Raw genomic sequence first — 17,515 nt, 5'->3', positions numbered from 1 at the left:
ACCAGAGGGCATAGGTTTAGGATGAGAGAGGAAAGATATAAAAGAGACTTAAGGGGCAACATTTTGACGCAGAGCATGGTACATGTATGGAATGAGCTGCCAGAGGAAGTGGTGGAGGCTTGCACAATTTCAGCATTAACAAGGCATTTGGATGGATATAGAAATAGGAAAGGTTTGGAGAGATATGGGCCAGGTGCTGGCAGGTGGGACTAAATTGGATTGGGATATCTGGTTGGCATGGACAAGTTGGACCGAAGGGTCTGTTTACGTGCTGTACATCTCTATGACTCTATTGCTCTAGCTTTCAGCTTCCACCCTCCTAAAATCCTGCCTTACATCCCTATCCCTCTTTCTACCTATGTCGGTGGTACTTACGTGGACCATGACTTGGGGCTAGTCACCCACTCCTTTGAAGACCCCAAAGACACGATCCGAGATATCACAGATCCTGGCACCTGGGAGGCAACACACCGAATGTGAGTCTCTTTTGTTCCCAACAAACCCTCTACCTGACCTTCTAACTATTGAGTTGCTAATGACTAACACTCTCCTACTTTCCCTCCTTTCCTTCTGTGCAACAGGGTTGGACTCTGCGCCAGAGACCTGCACCCAACTGCATGCCCCCGATAAGTCGTCCCCCACAATGGTATCCCAAAACAGTATACTTGTTGTTCAGGGGAACGACCACAGGGGACCCCTGCACTGACTGTTTTGTCCCCCTTCTAACAGTCACCCAGCTTTCTTCATGCTTCGCAGTAACTACTTCCCTGTAACTCTTACCTATCGCAACCTCTGCTTCCTGAATGATCTGAAGTTCATCCAGTCTATCTGTTGAACTACCATTACAAAGAGGCCACACACAATTTCTAAAACTCAGTTAACATTTGAGTTTCTTTTCCAACCATTATTATTTTGCAAGCTGAGGGGAAGAATGAACTACACCTTTACTGTGAAAAAAGATACACCCATCTCCTGTATACAGCCTCATTTCAACTGCAAACTGCTCCCTCCACAGGCTCGATCAGTTATCATGTTTGTTTGGAAAGAGAATTGGGAATAAATCTACGTATGTTTCTTTTTAAAATACGATTGAGGCTTCATTGAAAACTAACATGAAAATGTGTTCTTTTTCAAGCAGTGAGACAGTTTCCTGAATGGAATGAGGGAAAAGATGGAGTGACATAAAGAGACTGAGGATGACGGCACTAGCCCTGCATTATTTTCTTTGCAGTTCAAATATGGAACATTTTCCATTGGGTTGGATTTGAAAGCTGCTCATCATGGTTATGTCCAAAGCAGTGTGGCCCACCTAAATCACTGGTGCGGTCCCAGCACCAGCATCAGCTAAAGTGTAAGAGCAGAAGGGGCTGATGTGGGATTCATGGCGAAAGTGAGGATTGCAGATGCTGGAGATCAGAGTCAAGATTAGATGATGGTGGAAAAGCACAGCAGGTCAGGCAGTATCCGAGGAGCAGGAAAATCCGGAATGAAGGGCTCCTGCCCGAAACATCGATGTTCCTGCTCCTCGGATGCTGCCTGACCTGCTGTAGGATTCCAGGCATTCAGTGGCAAAGTGCTAATCAGGCTCAGGAATGAGCCATTGATGCCCATTATCACTGAGCCCACTGAACCCACTGCAAATCACTCATGATTCAGGGATTAAGTGGTTACCATTGAGTTTGTCCATGTACTTTGAAGGCAAACTGGAATGAATAATTGCAATGGTAGTGATAAACATGGACTATAGAATTTTAACTTCCACCATCTGATTGCCATATTAGAGGCATTTTGTGTACCAAAACATTTTTTTTTAAGAGGAAGAAGAATGGACATAAAATGGCTGCATTGGTCATTTGCCCACACATTGTAAGAGGTAGCATAAAACCATATCAGAAAAATAAAACCATTTGCACTGAAATTGCAATATTTATCCTATGACCTCATGTCAAGAAATTCACAGCTTCCATTCAATTCACATATGTAAAGTAATTTCACATACTGGGAGATCAAAGATTTACCTCCCAGTTAGACAGCTTGGAAAGAAGTTGGAGTTTGACTCGGGAATGCACGCTGAACTATATTTCAGCAGCTGCTTTTGAACACAAGAGCAGAGAGAAGAAAAACAAATTTCTGATAACAGGGTCAGAACTCTCCTTCCTCTGTTTCACTCCCATCACTGAAAAATGCACTGAATGAAAAGCAACTTAGGAAAACAAGCATTCACCTACAGGGTATGCTACTGCTCAGATATAAGTCAATAATTTACTAACTGCTTCCCCATGCTTGATTAAACCGCATAGCCTTACTTCCCCTTGCACATGCCATACTTTTATAAACATTATTACCCAGGTTTGTCTATGTGTTTGATGTCATATGTTTGTTACTTTTTCTCAGGAGTACTGGACAGTAAAATTTCACTTTCCTTCATTGACAAGGAAATATTGGCAATTGGCTTCTTTGGTTTCTAGTGAATTGTGTTTTAATTGAAATGTGACAGCTTTGTGCACAAATAAAATTGTTGTCACTAACTGAGAGGAGGGATGGAGATGGTGAACTGGCTAAACTGGCAGGCAAGCCTTTAATATCCCTAATATGTGAAAGTATAGTTAACTAAGCACACAGTAAACAGTCTCAGCATTGTCACATTGTAACTGTATATCCTTTATTATTGTAGTTGTTGCTTGAAGTTTGTAAAACTGCAGCTGGGAGGGCTACCTGCCCCATTGAAATGTACAACATTATTTCTGTCCATTTTAAAAATTCATTTGTGGGATGTGGGTGTTGCTAGCTAAGCCAGTATTTATTGCCCATGCCAAGTTGTCCTTGAGCAGGTGGGGGTGAGCTGCCTTCTTCTACCACTGCAGTCCACCTGCTGTGGGTTGACCCACAATGCCACTGGGGAGGGAATGCTCAGATTTTGACCCAGACTGTGGGACTGGGTCACTTCACTCAGCCTGCAGCACAAAGCTTGCAATACTTTTAGTAATGAGGGCAAGAATTTCACAGCGTCAGCATCAGTTTTCACTGCACCTAGCATTTTCCAATTGTCACTGAAAGACTTAGAATCCCTTGCTCATTAACCAACATAAAGAAGAAACTGGGAATTCCTGACCATCCACAGTACAGGTTATTAGTAGGACACAAGAGGGAAACACATTTGAATGTTTGCTCTCTTTCTCTGCCTCAATTAATGAGCATTTCAATCAGGATCAGGACTCATTCAAAGGATGGAAATGAATATTTACTGAGGTAACAAGGGCTCTTGCAGCAAGTGGCAACGCAGGACCTGCATTGATTTAACTGCTTCAAAAGCTGTTAATTTTAAATTGTTGTGTCTGCACTATCACAAAGTTGGAATCACCGCGTTGTAAGACTGCATCTGTTTTGCATTCAAAATAATCCTCTAGCCAGGGCCTCTTTGACTGAAGGTCATCATCCCATTGAGATAACCAGCTGAGAGTTTGGTGTCACAAACCTTGGGCAGCAATGGACACTACAGCTGCCCTTTTAAATCTCACACATTGTAATAATGGGCATGACCTGACTAACTTACAACTTTAAAATTATTTTAATTTTTTTAATTCCCAGGCTGTTGGCATTGATGGCTATGCCAATGTTTATTGTACATCCCAATTTTCCCAGAGGGCAGCTAAGAGTCAAACACATTGCTGTGGGTCTGGAGCCACATGTAGGCCAGACCAGGTAAGAACAGCAGTTTGCTTCCTGAAAGGTCATCAGTGAATCAAAGGGGACTGGTCAGCTCAGGTGGTTGGATGCTGACTGTTTAATTCCCACCTCGGCTGAAGGATTCTCCTATTCAATGTCTCCCCTCAACTAAGGCTACGTGATCCTTGGGTTAAACCACCACTGGTTGTCTGTTTGTAATGAGAGATCAGCTCTATAGTCTGGACTACGATGGCTTTGCCTTTGATGAACCAGATAGGTTTTTCCCCAACACTTATCATTAGCATCTTCATTCACTTTTATTGAATTCAAATTCCACCATCTGACATGGCAGGATTCAAACCTGATCCCCCTAGGTTTCTGGATTAATAATCCACAAGTTAGATCATTAGGCCATTGCCTCCCCATTACCTCACATACATTGCTCCTCAATCCCACCTCCTGACCTAAATGGGTTTCTCAGCCTCTTCCCTATTCTCCGACCCTAGTGTCAGAGTTCCCTCAGATCTTTGTTGACTGCACGGAAAAATGGCTTCCTTTTGTGATGTAAACATCCCTGAGTCTTTGAGTCTCACATGTCCACCTTCCCACTCTTGTGGCTACTCTCAGTAAGAAATAAGAAATCAATCAGGGTGGCACGTTGGCTCAGTGGTTAGCACTGTTACCTCATAGTGCCAGGACCCAGGTTTGATTCCAGCCTTGGATGAATATCTGTGTTCAATTTGTGTGTTCTCTTTGTGTCTGCACAGGTTTCCTCCCACAGTCTGAGGATGTGCAAGCTAGGGGGAGTAGCCATAGGAAATGCAGGGATAGGGTAGGGAGTAGGTCTGGTTGGAATGCTGTTTGGAGGGTCAGTGTGGACTTGTTGAGCCAAATGGCCTACTTTCACACGGGAGGGATTCTATGAACAATAATTCAAACCTATCCCGTGGGAAATCAGTCCTTTAAAGAAGGAAATCTGCTGTCCTTACCCTGTCTGGCCTACACATGACTCCACAACAATGGGATTGACTCTTAGTAAGCCAATCAGTTCAAGGGCATGAAGGGAGTGGGAGACAAATGCTGGCCTTGCCATGATACTCTCAACCTATGAAAGAACAAAGAAGAATTGCAAAGCTTAGGGAAAAGCAACCAGCCCCTCTTTAGATTGATTTGATGGATATTATTGGAGCCAAGATCCTGCTGAGAGTTTGGAGCCAAGGATAACAAAGAATGAGGCAAAGATCAAAAGGTTAATGTTATGAAGAAATTGTCACATTTTTTTCCCCTGGCAGGGTTAGATTGAGAGCAAACGTATGGAGGATTTCAAAATTATCAAATGTTTGGAGGTGACAAGGAATGAGAAGTTGTTTGGCTGATTCTTGGATTGATTACAAGAGAATACAAATCTATAAAGAGTATAAGGAGAAGGTTTTTATTTTCACTCAGAGAATTGTTGTAATATGACATATGCTGTCAGTCGCAGCACAGGCGATTATATCATTGACTCCAGATTAACTATTTGGAAAGGGAAGAAAACAAAAAGAAAGGGGGATAGGACAGGGAGATAGGATTAGAGTAGACAGTTCTTACCAAGGTCGGCGAAAGTGAGGACTGCAGATGCTGGAGATTAGAGTCAAAGAGTGTGTTGCTGGAAAAGCACAGCATGTCAGGCAGCATCCAACGAACAGGAGAATCAATGTTTCAGGCAAAAGCCTTTCATCAGGAAGGGCTCATCATCTTACCAAGATACCATGTCCATAGCAGATCTGTGATGAAGGGGTATTCTAAATGCTGTTTGGCTTAGTTTTCACTGGGCAAGAGGACTTAAAATCATCCTCAAGATTTTGAATGCTCCAGGGGTGATATGATGGGATTCGTGTAGTCCTTGATCCTATCCAATGCTGGAAAATGGATGATGGCACATTGGCATCTCCATTTACCACCCTTCCAATTGAACAATGAGGCTCAAAACAAAAGCTGCCCCACATTTGCAGAATCACTGCTCTGCAACTCCCACTTGTAAAAAGAACAATAACAAGAAGATATAGATTTAAAATGACTTGCAAAAGAAGGAAGGGTGATAGGAGAAAAAAGAAACTCTTTTACACAGCGAGGTATTCAAGACAGGATTCATTGATGATTTGGAGAGAAATACTATGCTAATGTATCAGGGAAAATCAGGAGATTAGCTCTAGGTGACTGTTCGTTTGAAGAGCTAGTGCAAGGACAATGGGCCAAATGGCCTCTTTCTGCACTGTAACAATTCTGTGATCCTGTCATTCTGAATAGTTAGAGTATGGGATGGAATCTGATTGAGGCATTCAAGAGGACATTGGGTGATTACTTGTACAGACATAGCGTGCAAGCATATAGGGAAAAAACAGGAAATAGGCACCTAGTAGTAATGCTTGATTGAGGATCTGGTGCATTCATAATGGGCTAAATGGTCTCATTCTCCACTACATCAATTCTGCAATTCTATAACACAGCCACTATACTGAGGGTAACAGAATGGTTACAGAAATGATGGAGGCTACTCAGTCTATCGAGTCCATTGTGGTCCTGTGTCTGGAATAACTTGTAGGCCAAGCCAGGTAAGAATGGCAGTTTCTGTCCCTGAAGGGCATCAGTTAATGAGATGGGTTTTTGTTTTGGAGAATTGACAATAGATTCATTGAATTAGATTTATTGCATTCAAATTCTGCTATTTACTATGGTGGGATTTGAACCTATTTCTCCAGAACACTGGCATAGTAAAACTACCACTAGGCCATCACCTCCCTTTCAAGCATTGCTGTGCCCACCTTTCCCCTGTAGTTTTATCAATTCATTGCCTTCTGGTACTTATTCCAGTCCCTACTGAAATTTGTGATTCAACCTGTGCCCACCACACTCTCAGACATTACATTTCAAATCATTTTCATTGACTGCATTAAAAAATACTTGCTCCTTTTTTTTTGCCATTTACCTTTTTGCAATGCCCTCTGATTCTCAACTCCTTCACCCGTGGGTATAGTAACTCTCCTGCCTGGTCTATATAGAAAGCTCCTGAATTTGAACATCTCTGTCAAATCTTCTCCCAATGATAAGATAAAGAAACTGCCTGTGATTCAGGAAGCTCACATATATCAGCTAGCAATTGTGTATAATGGCACAGAATAATATCGCAGTTTCAGATTAAATATTGTACATCTGAGGCTAGGCATTGATTATTGAATTATCTATTATTTCCCAGTGCATGAGCTTGTAATAATCAAAAGTATTTTACTTCATTCCAACTAAATGTGCTTGAAATATTTATTTATCAGTCCTGGAATTGGAAAGATAATAAAACGATAAGACATAAGGGCAGAGGTAGGCCATTCAGCCCATCAAGTCACCTCTGCCATTTGATATGATCATAACTGATCCTCAACTTCACCCTCCTGTCTCTTCCCAATAAATCCCCAATTCCCTGACTTGTTAAAAATCTTTTGATATCAGCTTTGAATACAGACAGACCCCAGGTTGTGAACAAATTGCGTTCTGGAGACCGTTTGCAAGTCCATCTGTATGCAAGTCAGAACAGAGTGCAGGAAAATGGAAAACTGCTGTTTGTAAGCACAGGAATTTTTTTTTGTCAGGTGTTTAAAATTATATCTCCATATTGCGTCTTGTCCATAGGTATGAACATTCATAACATCCCTGAAGAAGGTCTTATGCCCGAAACGTCGATTCTCCTGTTCCCTGGATGCTGCCTGACCTGCTGCGCTTTTCCAGCAACACATTTTCAGCTCTGATCTCCAGCATCTGCAGACCTCACTTTCTCCTCCATGAACATTCATAAGTTGGACATTTGTAAACGGGGTTCCTGTATAGTTAATGACCCATCTTTGACAACCTTCTGCAGTAGAGAATTCCAAAGATTCATCACCCTGTCAGAGAAGCAATTCCCCATCATCTTTGTCCTCACTGGATGACCCTTTCTTGTGAGATTATGCCCTTTTAGTCTTAGAATGTCCTACAAGAGAACATAACCTTTTTATCAAGTCCCATCAAGTTCTCTAAGAATTTTGTGTGTTTCAGTCAAGTCTCCTATCATTCCTCTGAGCTCCAAAGACTACAAGCCCAAACTATTCAACTTCTTCTCTCACCCCAGTGCAGCACTTAGTTGGATGTGTCAACTTACCAACAAGATCGTCAATTGAGGCTCCCTCTGGTGGTTGAAGTACAGGATGCAATTTTTCCAACATTTTGGATTTCCTTTATCACCGAATACCATCAAAACAACTCATTTGTTTGATTTCCTAGCATCCTGCCACACCAGTTTATTCTTCCTGCTCCCAATAGCGACTGAACTTCATCAATCTTCCCAAGGAAGTGAATGGCACTATATAAGTGAAAATTCTTTGCTTCTTCATTTTTAAACCTTTCATTCTGGCTTTGATAGATTTCCACCTCCCACCAGCCCTCCCCAGCCCCAAAATATTCATGTAGCAGGCATTATACTGAGTGCATCAGTTGCAATCTGTTAACAAAGCCACTGTCAATCAGAATATACTACAATTGAAATATGCCTTTTATTATGGGACAAACTCATTCAGCAACTTGACCGCTGAATTCAATGTCTTAACACATGTTGCCACAAACGCCTTGGCATTTACAACAGGGTCAACAACTGTGAAGGGCAAGGGCCAAGACAGTCTACAGGCTCCGAACTTTGAATATGTCATTTCTCAGCTGCTTTTGTGTCTTAAAATATGCTCCGCATCCAATGACTTTTATTACATCTCTAATTATTTCTTTCTGTGCTCTCAATTAAAGATAAAACACAATATCCTGTTGACTTTGCCATAAATTTGGTTAATTCCCATAAGGGTAAAGTGGCATAATGAATATAAATATGCAAACAGATTTTAACTATTTTTTTCATTTGATACAATGAAAAATTAACAGAATATTTCCCTGCTTACCTTTCAGCATAACAGTAATCCATTCTCTTTTTCATAATGCAGGGTAGTGTCCCTGTCTCTGGTTTGCTGGATTTGAGTTCCAGTCCAGGACATGACAGCTGTGGGAGGTGTGCTTCTACTATGGCAGGTGAGTTGCTTGTCAGCCTGTAAACTCTTCCAGTACACCTGGCGGCAGGGGGTAAGAGCGGAGGAGCTCCCTGGTCAGCTGTCCTGCAGAAGGCATTGACCAAACTCACGGTTGCATTTCACCCAGAAACATGGGCCAATCCCATGGATGTCCATCAGAAAAGAGGACATGAGCAAAGACAGAATGAAACAGGTATTAAGACCATCAGAAGTAGGACATTCAGTCCATCAATGCTGTTCGGCTGTTCAATGAAGTCACAGCGGATCTGATAATCGTCAAATCGAATTCTCTTATTTATTCTCACACTGTTTGATTCCCTTACTTTTTAAAGATCTGTTTTAGAGTCATAGAGTCATAGAGATGTACAGCATGGAAACAGACCCTTCGGTCCAACCCATCCATGCCAACCAGATATCCCAACCCAATCTAGTCCCACCTGCCAGCACCCGGCCCATATCCCTCCAAACACTTCCTGTCCATATACCCATCTAAATGCCTCTTAAATGTTGCAATTGTACCAGCCTCCACCACTTTCTATGGCAGCTCATTCCACACACATACCACCCTCTGAGTGAAAAAGTTACCCCTTAGGTCTCCTTTATATCTTTCCCCTCTCAACCTAAACCTATGCCTTCTAGTTATAGACTCCCGACCTCAGGGAAAAGACTTTGCCTGTTTACCCTATCCATGCCCCTCATAATTTTGTAAACCTCCAACACTACAGGAAAAACAGCCCTAGCCTGTTCAAGCCTCTCCCTATAGCTCAAATCCTTCAACCCTGGCAACATCCTTTAAATCTTTCCTGAACCCTTTCAAGTTTCACAACATCTTTCCAATAGGAAGGAGACCAGAATTGCAGGCAATATTCCAACAGTGGCCTATCCAATGTCCTGAGCAGCCACAACATGACCTCCCAACTCCTGTACTCAATACTCTGACCAATAAAAGAAAGTATACCAAACGCCGTCTTCCCTATCCTATCTACCTGCGACTCCACTTTCAAGGAGCTACAAACGTGCACTCCAAAGTCTCTTTGTTCAGCAACACTCCCTAGGACCTTACCATTAAGTGTATAAGTCCTGCTAAGATTTGCTTTCCCAAAATGCAACACCTCGCATTTATCTGAATTAAACTCCGTCTGCCACTTCTCAGCCCATTGGCCCATCTGGTCAAGATCCTGTTGTAATCTGAGGTAACCCTCTTCGCTGTCCACTACACCTCCAATTTTGGTGTCATTTGCAAACTTACTAACTGTACCTCTTATCCCACATCCAAATCATTTATGTAAATGACAAAAAGTAGAGGACCCAGCACCGATCCTTGTGGCACTCCACTGGTCACAGGCCCCAGTCTGAAAAACAACCCACCACCACCACCCTCTGTCTTCTACCTTTGAGCCAGTTCTGTATCCAAATGGCTAGTTCTCCCTGTATTCCATGAGATCTAACTTGCTAATCAGTCTCCCATGGAGAACCTTATTGAATGCCTTACTGAAGCCCATATAGATCACATCTACTGCTCTGCCCTTATCAATCCTCTTTGTTACTTCCTCAATAAACTCAATCAAGTTTGTGAGACATGATTTTCCACGCACAAAGCCATGTTGACGATCCCTAATCAGTCCTTGCTTTTCCAAATACATGTACGTCGTGTCCCTCGGGATTCCCTCCAACAACTTGCCCACCACCGAGGTCAGGCTCATTTGGCTGTAGTTCCTTGGCTTGTCCTTACCACCCTTCTAAAACAGTGGCACCACGTTAGCCAACCCCCCAGTCTTCCGGCATCTCACCTGTGACTATCGATGATACAAATATCTCAGCAAGAGGCCCAGCAATTACTTCCCTAGCTTCCCACAGAGCTCTTGGGTACACCTGATCAGATCCTGGGGATTTATCCACCTTTACCCGTTTCAAGACATCCAGCATTTCCTCCTCTGTAATATGGACACTTTGCAAGATGTCACCATCCATTTCCCTACAGTCTGTGTCTTCCATATCCTTTTCCACAGTAAATACTGATGCAAAATACTCATTTAGTATCTTCCCCATTTTCTGCGGCTCCACACAAAGGCTGCCTTGCTGATCTTTGAGGGACCCTATTCTCTCCCTAGTTACCCTTTTGTCTTTTATGTATTTGTAAAAACTCTTTGGATTCTCCTTAATTCTATTTGCCAAAGCTATCTCATGTTCCCTTTTTGCCCTCCTGATTTCTCTCTTAAGTATATTCCTACTTCCTTTATACTCTTCTAAGGATTCACTCGATCTATCCTGTCTATACCTTACATATGCTTCCTTCATTTTCTTAACCAAACCCTCAATTTCTTTAGTCATCAATCATTCCCTATACCTACCAGCCTTCCCTTTCACCCTAACAGGAATATACTTTCTCTGGATTCTCGTTATCTCATTTCTGAAGGCTTCCCATTTTCCAGCCGTCCCTTTACCTGCAAACATCTGCACCCAATCAGCTTTCGAAAGTTCTTGCCTATTACCGTCAAAATTGGCCTTTCTCCAATTTAGAACTTCAACTTTTAGATCTGGTCTATCCTTTTCCTGTCTTCCTGAACATATTGAATCACTCAGCCTTGACAGTCCTCTGCGGTAAAGAATTCCACCGATTCACTACACTGAGTGAAGAAACTCCTCATCGTCTCGCTCTTAAATGTGCGGCCCCTAGTTCTGCGATTATAACCTTTGGCCCTGGACACTTCTACTCTGGACTTCAACAGTATTTTACCCCCAGGCATCTTGTGCAGATTGCCATCAACAGCTGCCGACTAGCATCGACACACAACAAGATGCTCAGAAAACTGCCAACACCACCACTTTTACAAGCTGGATGACCATTCACTTTGTACCTTAAAAGTGTTTATCGCATTCAGTGTCAGATTCCATGCATTTATTAATATAAATCATATCACTAATAATTAAACAGCAGTATTTCTGACATCCTTGATATATCCAATTATTTTGTCAGCCGCAGGTTTTGGAAGGAAGTATTTCAGAAGTTATTCCAATTGGAGGAAGAGTGCATGCATACTCAACAACAAAGTCTTAGAGTTTTGGTCTGTACTGACATATAGTTAGCATATATTTGGTATAGCTCTGGAGTCAGGATACAATACGAACAGAGGAGAAGTGGGATGACACTTTCAGAGACATAACTCTCCATAATTTTTAATTCCAGGGTCTTTTTCAGATCTTGATGTTTGATTTAAGTAGTTTGAACAGGGGGAGGCAATGTTCTAATGGTATCATCACTAAATTATTAGTGCAGAGACCCCAGGTAATGTTCTGGTGACACGGGTTCAAATTCCAGAAATTGAATTCAGTAACAACCTGGAATTAAGCGTCTAATGATAACTATTGTCAGGAAAACCCATCTAGTTCATTTATATCCTTTAGGGAAGGAAACTGCCATTCTTACATCATCTGGCCCATATGTGCCTCTACATCTATGGCAATATGGTTTATCCTTAACTTACTCTTAATGGAAATTCAGAATGGGCAATAAATGCTGGCCTGGCCAGCGATACCCACATACTGCCAATGAATTAAGTAAATCATGAGTGCATATGAGAACCCACTTCACAAGGACCTTGTAATTGTTTGTGATCAGACATAATCAAATAGAATGGCAGGATACGTTCAACAGGATATCATGTGCAAACAATCATAAAAATATAAAATTATTTATGATGAAGAATATTTTATGTTCTATTCTGTGTTTGAAGGATAAATAAAGACTTTTATTCAGTTAATCTCATTGTAAATATCTGATTTATCAAGAAAGAACCTTGAACGTTTGGATGCAGCTTTTACCTGCTTTCTGAATCGACAGCTTGCACATGAAGTCGAAAGCTAGACAACCAGAATAATTTGCAGATAGAAACATAGAAAGCAGCAGAGTAAGCCACAGAATCATAGATTCATATAGCATAGAGACAGGCCCTTCGGCCCACCATGACCAACAAACACCAAAGTATTCTAATCTCATTTACCTGCACTTGGTCCATAGCCTACTATGCCCTAACATTTTATGTGCTCATACAGATGTTTTTTCAATGTTGTAAGAGTACTTGCCTCCACATCTTCTCAGGCAGCATGTTCTATACTTCTACCACTCTCTGAGTGAAATGATTTTCTTCAGATCACCCTCAAAACCATTTGCTCCTCAAGTTGAACATAAGACCTTCTGCTCTTCGACATATAGAACATAGAACATAGAACATAGAAGAATACAGCGCAGTACAGGCCCTTGGGCCCTCGATGTTGCGCCGATCCAAGCCCACCTAAAACTACACTAACCCACTATCCTCCATATACCTATCCAATGCCCTCTTAAATGCCCATAAAGAGGGAGAGTCCACCACTGTTACTGGCAGGGCATTCCATGAACTAACGACTCGCTGAGTGAAGAACCTACCCCTAACATCAGTCCTATATCTACCCCCCCTTAATTTAAAGCTATGCCCCCTTGTAATACCCGACTCAATACGCGGGAAAAGGTTCATACTGTCGACCCTATCTAACCCCCTAATCATCTTGTACACCTCAATCAAGTCACCCCTAAACCTTCTTTTCTCTAGTGAAAACAGCCCCAAGTGCCTCAGTCTTTCCTCATACGATTTTCCTTCCATACCAGGCAACATCCTGGTAAACCTCCTCTGCACCCGTTCCAATGCCTCCACATCCTTCCTATAGTATGGCGACCAAAACTGCACACAATATTCCAGATGCGGCCGTACCAGAGTCTTATACAACTGCATCATGACCTCAGGACTCCGGAACTCAATTCCTCTACCAATAAAAGCCAGTACGCCATATGCCTTCCTCACCGCACTATTTACCTGGGTGGCAACTTTCAGAGATCTGTGTACATGGACACCAAGATCCCTCTGCTCATCCACACTACCAAGTATCCGACCATTAGCCCAGTACCCCATCTTTTTGTTATTCTTCCCAAAGTGAATCACCTCGCACTTAGCTACATTGAATTCCATCTGCCACCTTTCTGCCCAGCTCTGCAGCTTCTCTATATCCTGCTGTAACCTGCCACATCCTTCCTCACTGTCAACAACTCCTCCGACTTTCGTGTCATCCGCAAACTTGCTCACCCAACCTTCTAACCCCTCTTCCAGGTCATTTATAAAAATGACAAACAGCAATGGTCCCAAAACAGATCCTTGCGGAACACCGCTAGTGACGGCACTCCATGAAGAAACTTTGCCATCAACTACTACCCTCTGTCTTCTTCCATCCAGCCAATTCCTAATCCAAACCTCCAACTCACCCTCAATGCCATATCTCCGTATTTTCTGCAGTAGCCTACCATGGGGAACCTTATCAAACGCCTTACTAAAATCCATATATACCACATCTACCGCTTTCCCCTCATCAACCTCCTTCGTCACCTTTTCAAAGAATTCAATAAGGTTTGTGAGGCACGACTTGCCCTTCACAAAACCATGCTGACTATCCTTGATCACATTATTCCTATCTAGATGTGCATAAATCCTATCCCTTACAATTCTCTCTAAGACTTTGCCCACAACAGAAGTGAGACTCACCGGCCTATAGTTACTAGGGCTATCCCTACTCCCCTTTTTGAACAAGGGAACCACATTTGCTATCCTCCAGTCTTCTGGGACTACTCCTGTAGACAAAGAGGACATAAAAATCAAGGCCAATGGCTCTGCAATCTCCTCCCTTGCTTCCCAGAGAATCCTAGGATAAATGCCATCAGGCCCAGGGGACTTATCTATTTTCACCTTTTCCAGGATTTCCAACACCTCTTCTCTACATACCTCAAAGCCATCCATTCTACTTATTTGTGCCTCAGTATTCTCATCGACAACAATGCCCTGTTCCTGAGTGAATACTGAAGAAAAGTATTCATTCAGTGTCTCCCCAATCTCTTCCGCCTCCACACGCAACTTCCCCCTACTATCCTTGACTGGACCTATTCCTACCCTAGTCATTCTTTTATTCCTAACATACCTATAGAAAGCCTTAGGGTTTTCCCTAATCCTATCTACTAAGGACCTTTCATGTCCCCTCCTTGCTGCTTTTAGCTCTCATGGAAAGAGATTCTCATGAACTACTCTGTCTATGTCTCTCATAATTTTGTTTACCTGAATCTGATGCCCCATCAGTTTTCTTTGCTCCAGGGAAAACAAACCCAGCCTAACCCATCTCTCCTCATAATTGAGATCCTATGTCCCATTTGGTCCTTCAAGCCTGGTCTACTATTCAATATGATCATGGCTGATTATCCAACTCAATACTGTGTTCCAGATTTCACCCTGTACTCTTTGATCCCTTTAGCTCTCAGAGCTATATCTAACTCCTTTTTGAAAACATTCAAAGTTTTGCCCTTAATCGCTTTCTGTGGCAAAGAATTCCTCAGGCTCACTACTCTGGATCAAGAAATTTCTCCTCATCTCGGTCCTAAGTGACCTTAGATTGTGCCCACTGGTTCTGGACTCCCTGGTCATCCTACCTGCATATATCATGTCTAGTCCTGTTAGAATTTTATAGGTTTTTATGAGATATCCCTCTCACTCTTCTAAACTTAGGAATATAGTCCTAATGGATCCAGTCTGTCTTCATACATCAGTCCTGCCATCCCAAGAATCAATCTGGGAAACCTTTGTTGCAGTCCCTCCATCACCAGAACTTCCTTCCTCAGGTAAGGATACCCAAACTGCCCATGCTACTCATGGTGTGGTCTCACCTAGGCACTATATAATTGCAGCAAGATATCCCTGCTCCTGTACTCAAATCTTCTCGCTATGAAGGCCAAGATACCACAGACATTTCTCATCACCTACTGCACCTGCATGCTTACTTGCAGAGACTAGAGTACAAGGACATCCAGACTCCTTGCACATTCCCCTTTCTGAATTTGTAACCATTCAGGTAATAATCTGCCTTCCTGTTTGTGCTACTCAAGTGGGTAACTCCACATTTATCGACATCATATTCAGTCTGCCATTCATTTTCCAATTCACTGAACCTGTCCAAACAACTGACAGGAGAACACTCTCTCCGGTCCATCCAGCCTGTATACTCAGCATATTAATTCATCCATTCTCTACTTCCCTCCTGAAACCATGGGCTCACTTGGGAAAATCGAAAGCCCAGATCAAAACACAGAAATGTTGATGAACAAAATCTGCCAAGTTTCACTCTTCCTGCTCCAAATCCTTCTCCCCCCACTCCTACTATTCCACACAATCAACAGATTACCATTACCACGCCAGGGAATTTCTCTGGCCTTGATGGTTCAATCCAGAATCAATTTTCTTTAACTTACACCCCTAGCATTTCAAGAGAAATGATGTGATGCTTGTTGCTGTTGGCTAGTGTTCATGCTCTGTTTCAGACTGGGAGGACTGATCAGATTTTTTTTAAAGAGTCTGAGAGACATAGAGATGTACAGTATGGAAACAGACCCTTCGGTCCAACTCATCCATGCTGACCAGATATCCTAAATTAATCTAGTCCCACTTACCAGCATTTGGCCCATATCCCTCTAAACCCTTCATATTCACATACCTATCCAGATGCCTTTTAAAATGTTTTAATTGTATCTTGTTGAAATATTTCAACAAGCACTGCAGTGAGCAATAAAATAGCACAGAACTGACGGGATGTTGATTGGTTAATGAGTGAAGTCTTATTGGTTAAAATACAGCAGGGAGATTATACTAATTAGAAGATGACTAACAAGTTTTGAGTGAAGTCTTATTGGTTAAGATACAGCAGGGAGATTATACTAATTAGAAGATGACTAACAAGTTTTGTTTCAATTTAAACCAGGCAGGTTGAATCTACTCAGTCAAACATTGCCATGAGGATGTAGCACATACTGTCTGTCACCTACTTTGTTGAGTTGAAACAGCCACAATGTGTGTACATCTTCTTTCTGTTTGCAAAGAACTCCTTTGCATTGGTATTCCTGCAAATTGTCCTGATGAGGCCAAGACATAAAGATGTGTACTGTTTCAGCAACATTGAAGATGCTATATATCAATGCAATTGCTGTTGATCATAGACTCATAGAAACGTAGAGATGTACAGCATAGAACAGACCCTTCGGTCTAACCTGTCCATGCTGACCAGATATCCCAACCCAATCTAGTCCCACCTGCCAGCACCCGGCCCATATCCCTCCAAACCCATCAATAAGCTTCATTATATAATTTCTTCCTGCTTGTGAAAGGGACAATCATACCTATTTGCTATAGAGAAGTGGACTTAGCTAATCCCTTTAACATGGTATCCTTAGTACCACTACCAGCGATAATACAGACTACGGCAATAAATTATATCAACTAGCCTGAATTGGTGCAGCCCCAACCACACTCAAGCAGCTTTACACCATCCCGGACAAAGCTGTCCATTTGATTGGCACCACATCCATCAGCATTGACTCCCTCGACCACTGACACTCAGTAGCAGCAGTCTGTGCTATCTACAGGAGACTTTTCAGAAATTCACCAAAAATCCTCAGACAGCACCTTCAAAACCCACAACCACTTCCATCTGAAAGGACAAGGATAGCAGATTCATGGGAATACCACCACCTGCAAATTCCCATCCAAACCACTCATCATCCTGACTTGGAAATATATCGTCATTCCTTCAGTTTCGTTGTGTCAAAATCCGTGAATTCCCTGCCTTATGGCAAGTGGGTCTATCTACAGCACATGAACATTCTAAGTTCAAATAAGCAGCTCAACCCCACCTTCTTAATTTGGAGGTGC

The 17,515-nt window shown here is 42.3% G+C and overlaps 1 protein-coding gene across 6 annotated transcripts in view; it reads left to right on the top strand.

Annotated features, from left to right (window-relative positions):
* The window catches only part of LOC122557524 (uncharacterized), a 58,300-nt gene that overhangs the window by 39,229 nt on the left and 1,556 nt on the right, over positions 1–17,515 (top strand). For 3 of the 6 annotated variants that reach the window (XR_006313865.2, XR_015758562.1, XR_015758563.1), the window contains 2 exons: positions 8,661–8,745; positions 15,323–15,435. Coding sequence is in view for 1 of the 6 variants with exons in the window: in XM_087991766.1 (XP_087847892.1) it covers positions 8,661–8,745 (85 nt within the window). In the remaining 5 variants the exon portion in view is untranslated. Of the gene's footprint in view, positions 1–8,660; positions 8,746–11,487; positions 12,506–15,322; positions 15,436–17,515 lie in introns of those variants that run through there. The other 3 variants (XR_015758561.1, XM_087991766.1, XR_015758560.1) reach the window with 2 other exon arrangements.

Source organism: Chiloscyllium plagiosum, unplaced genomic scaffold (assembly GCF_037043375.1).
Source record: "Chiloscyllium plagiosum isolate Xiang-an unplaced genomic scaffold, Cpla_swu_hap1 HiC_scaffold_11, whole genome shotgun sequence".
NCBI lineage: Eukaryota > Metazoa > Chordata > Chondrichthyes > Orectolobiformes > Hemiscylliidae > Chiloscyllium > Chiloscyllium plagiosum.
Note: the sequence above shows the minus strand (reverse complement) of the source record. Positions and strands in the feature narration are given on the sequence as shown.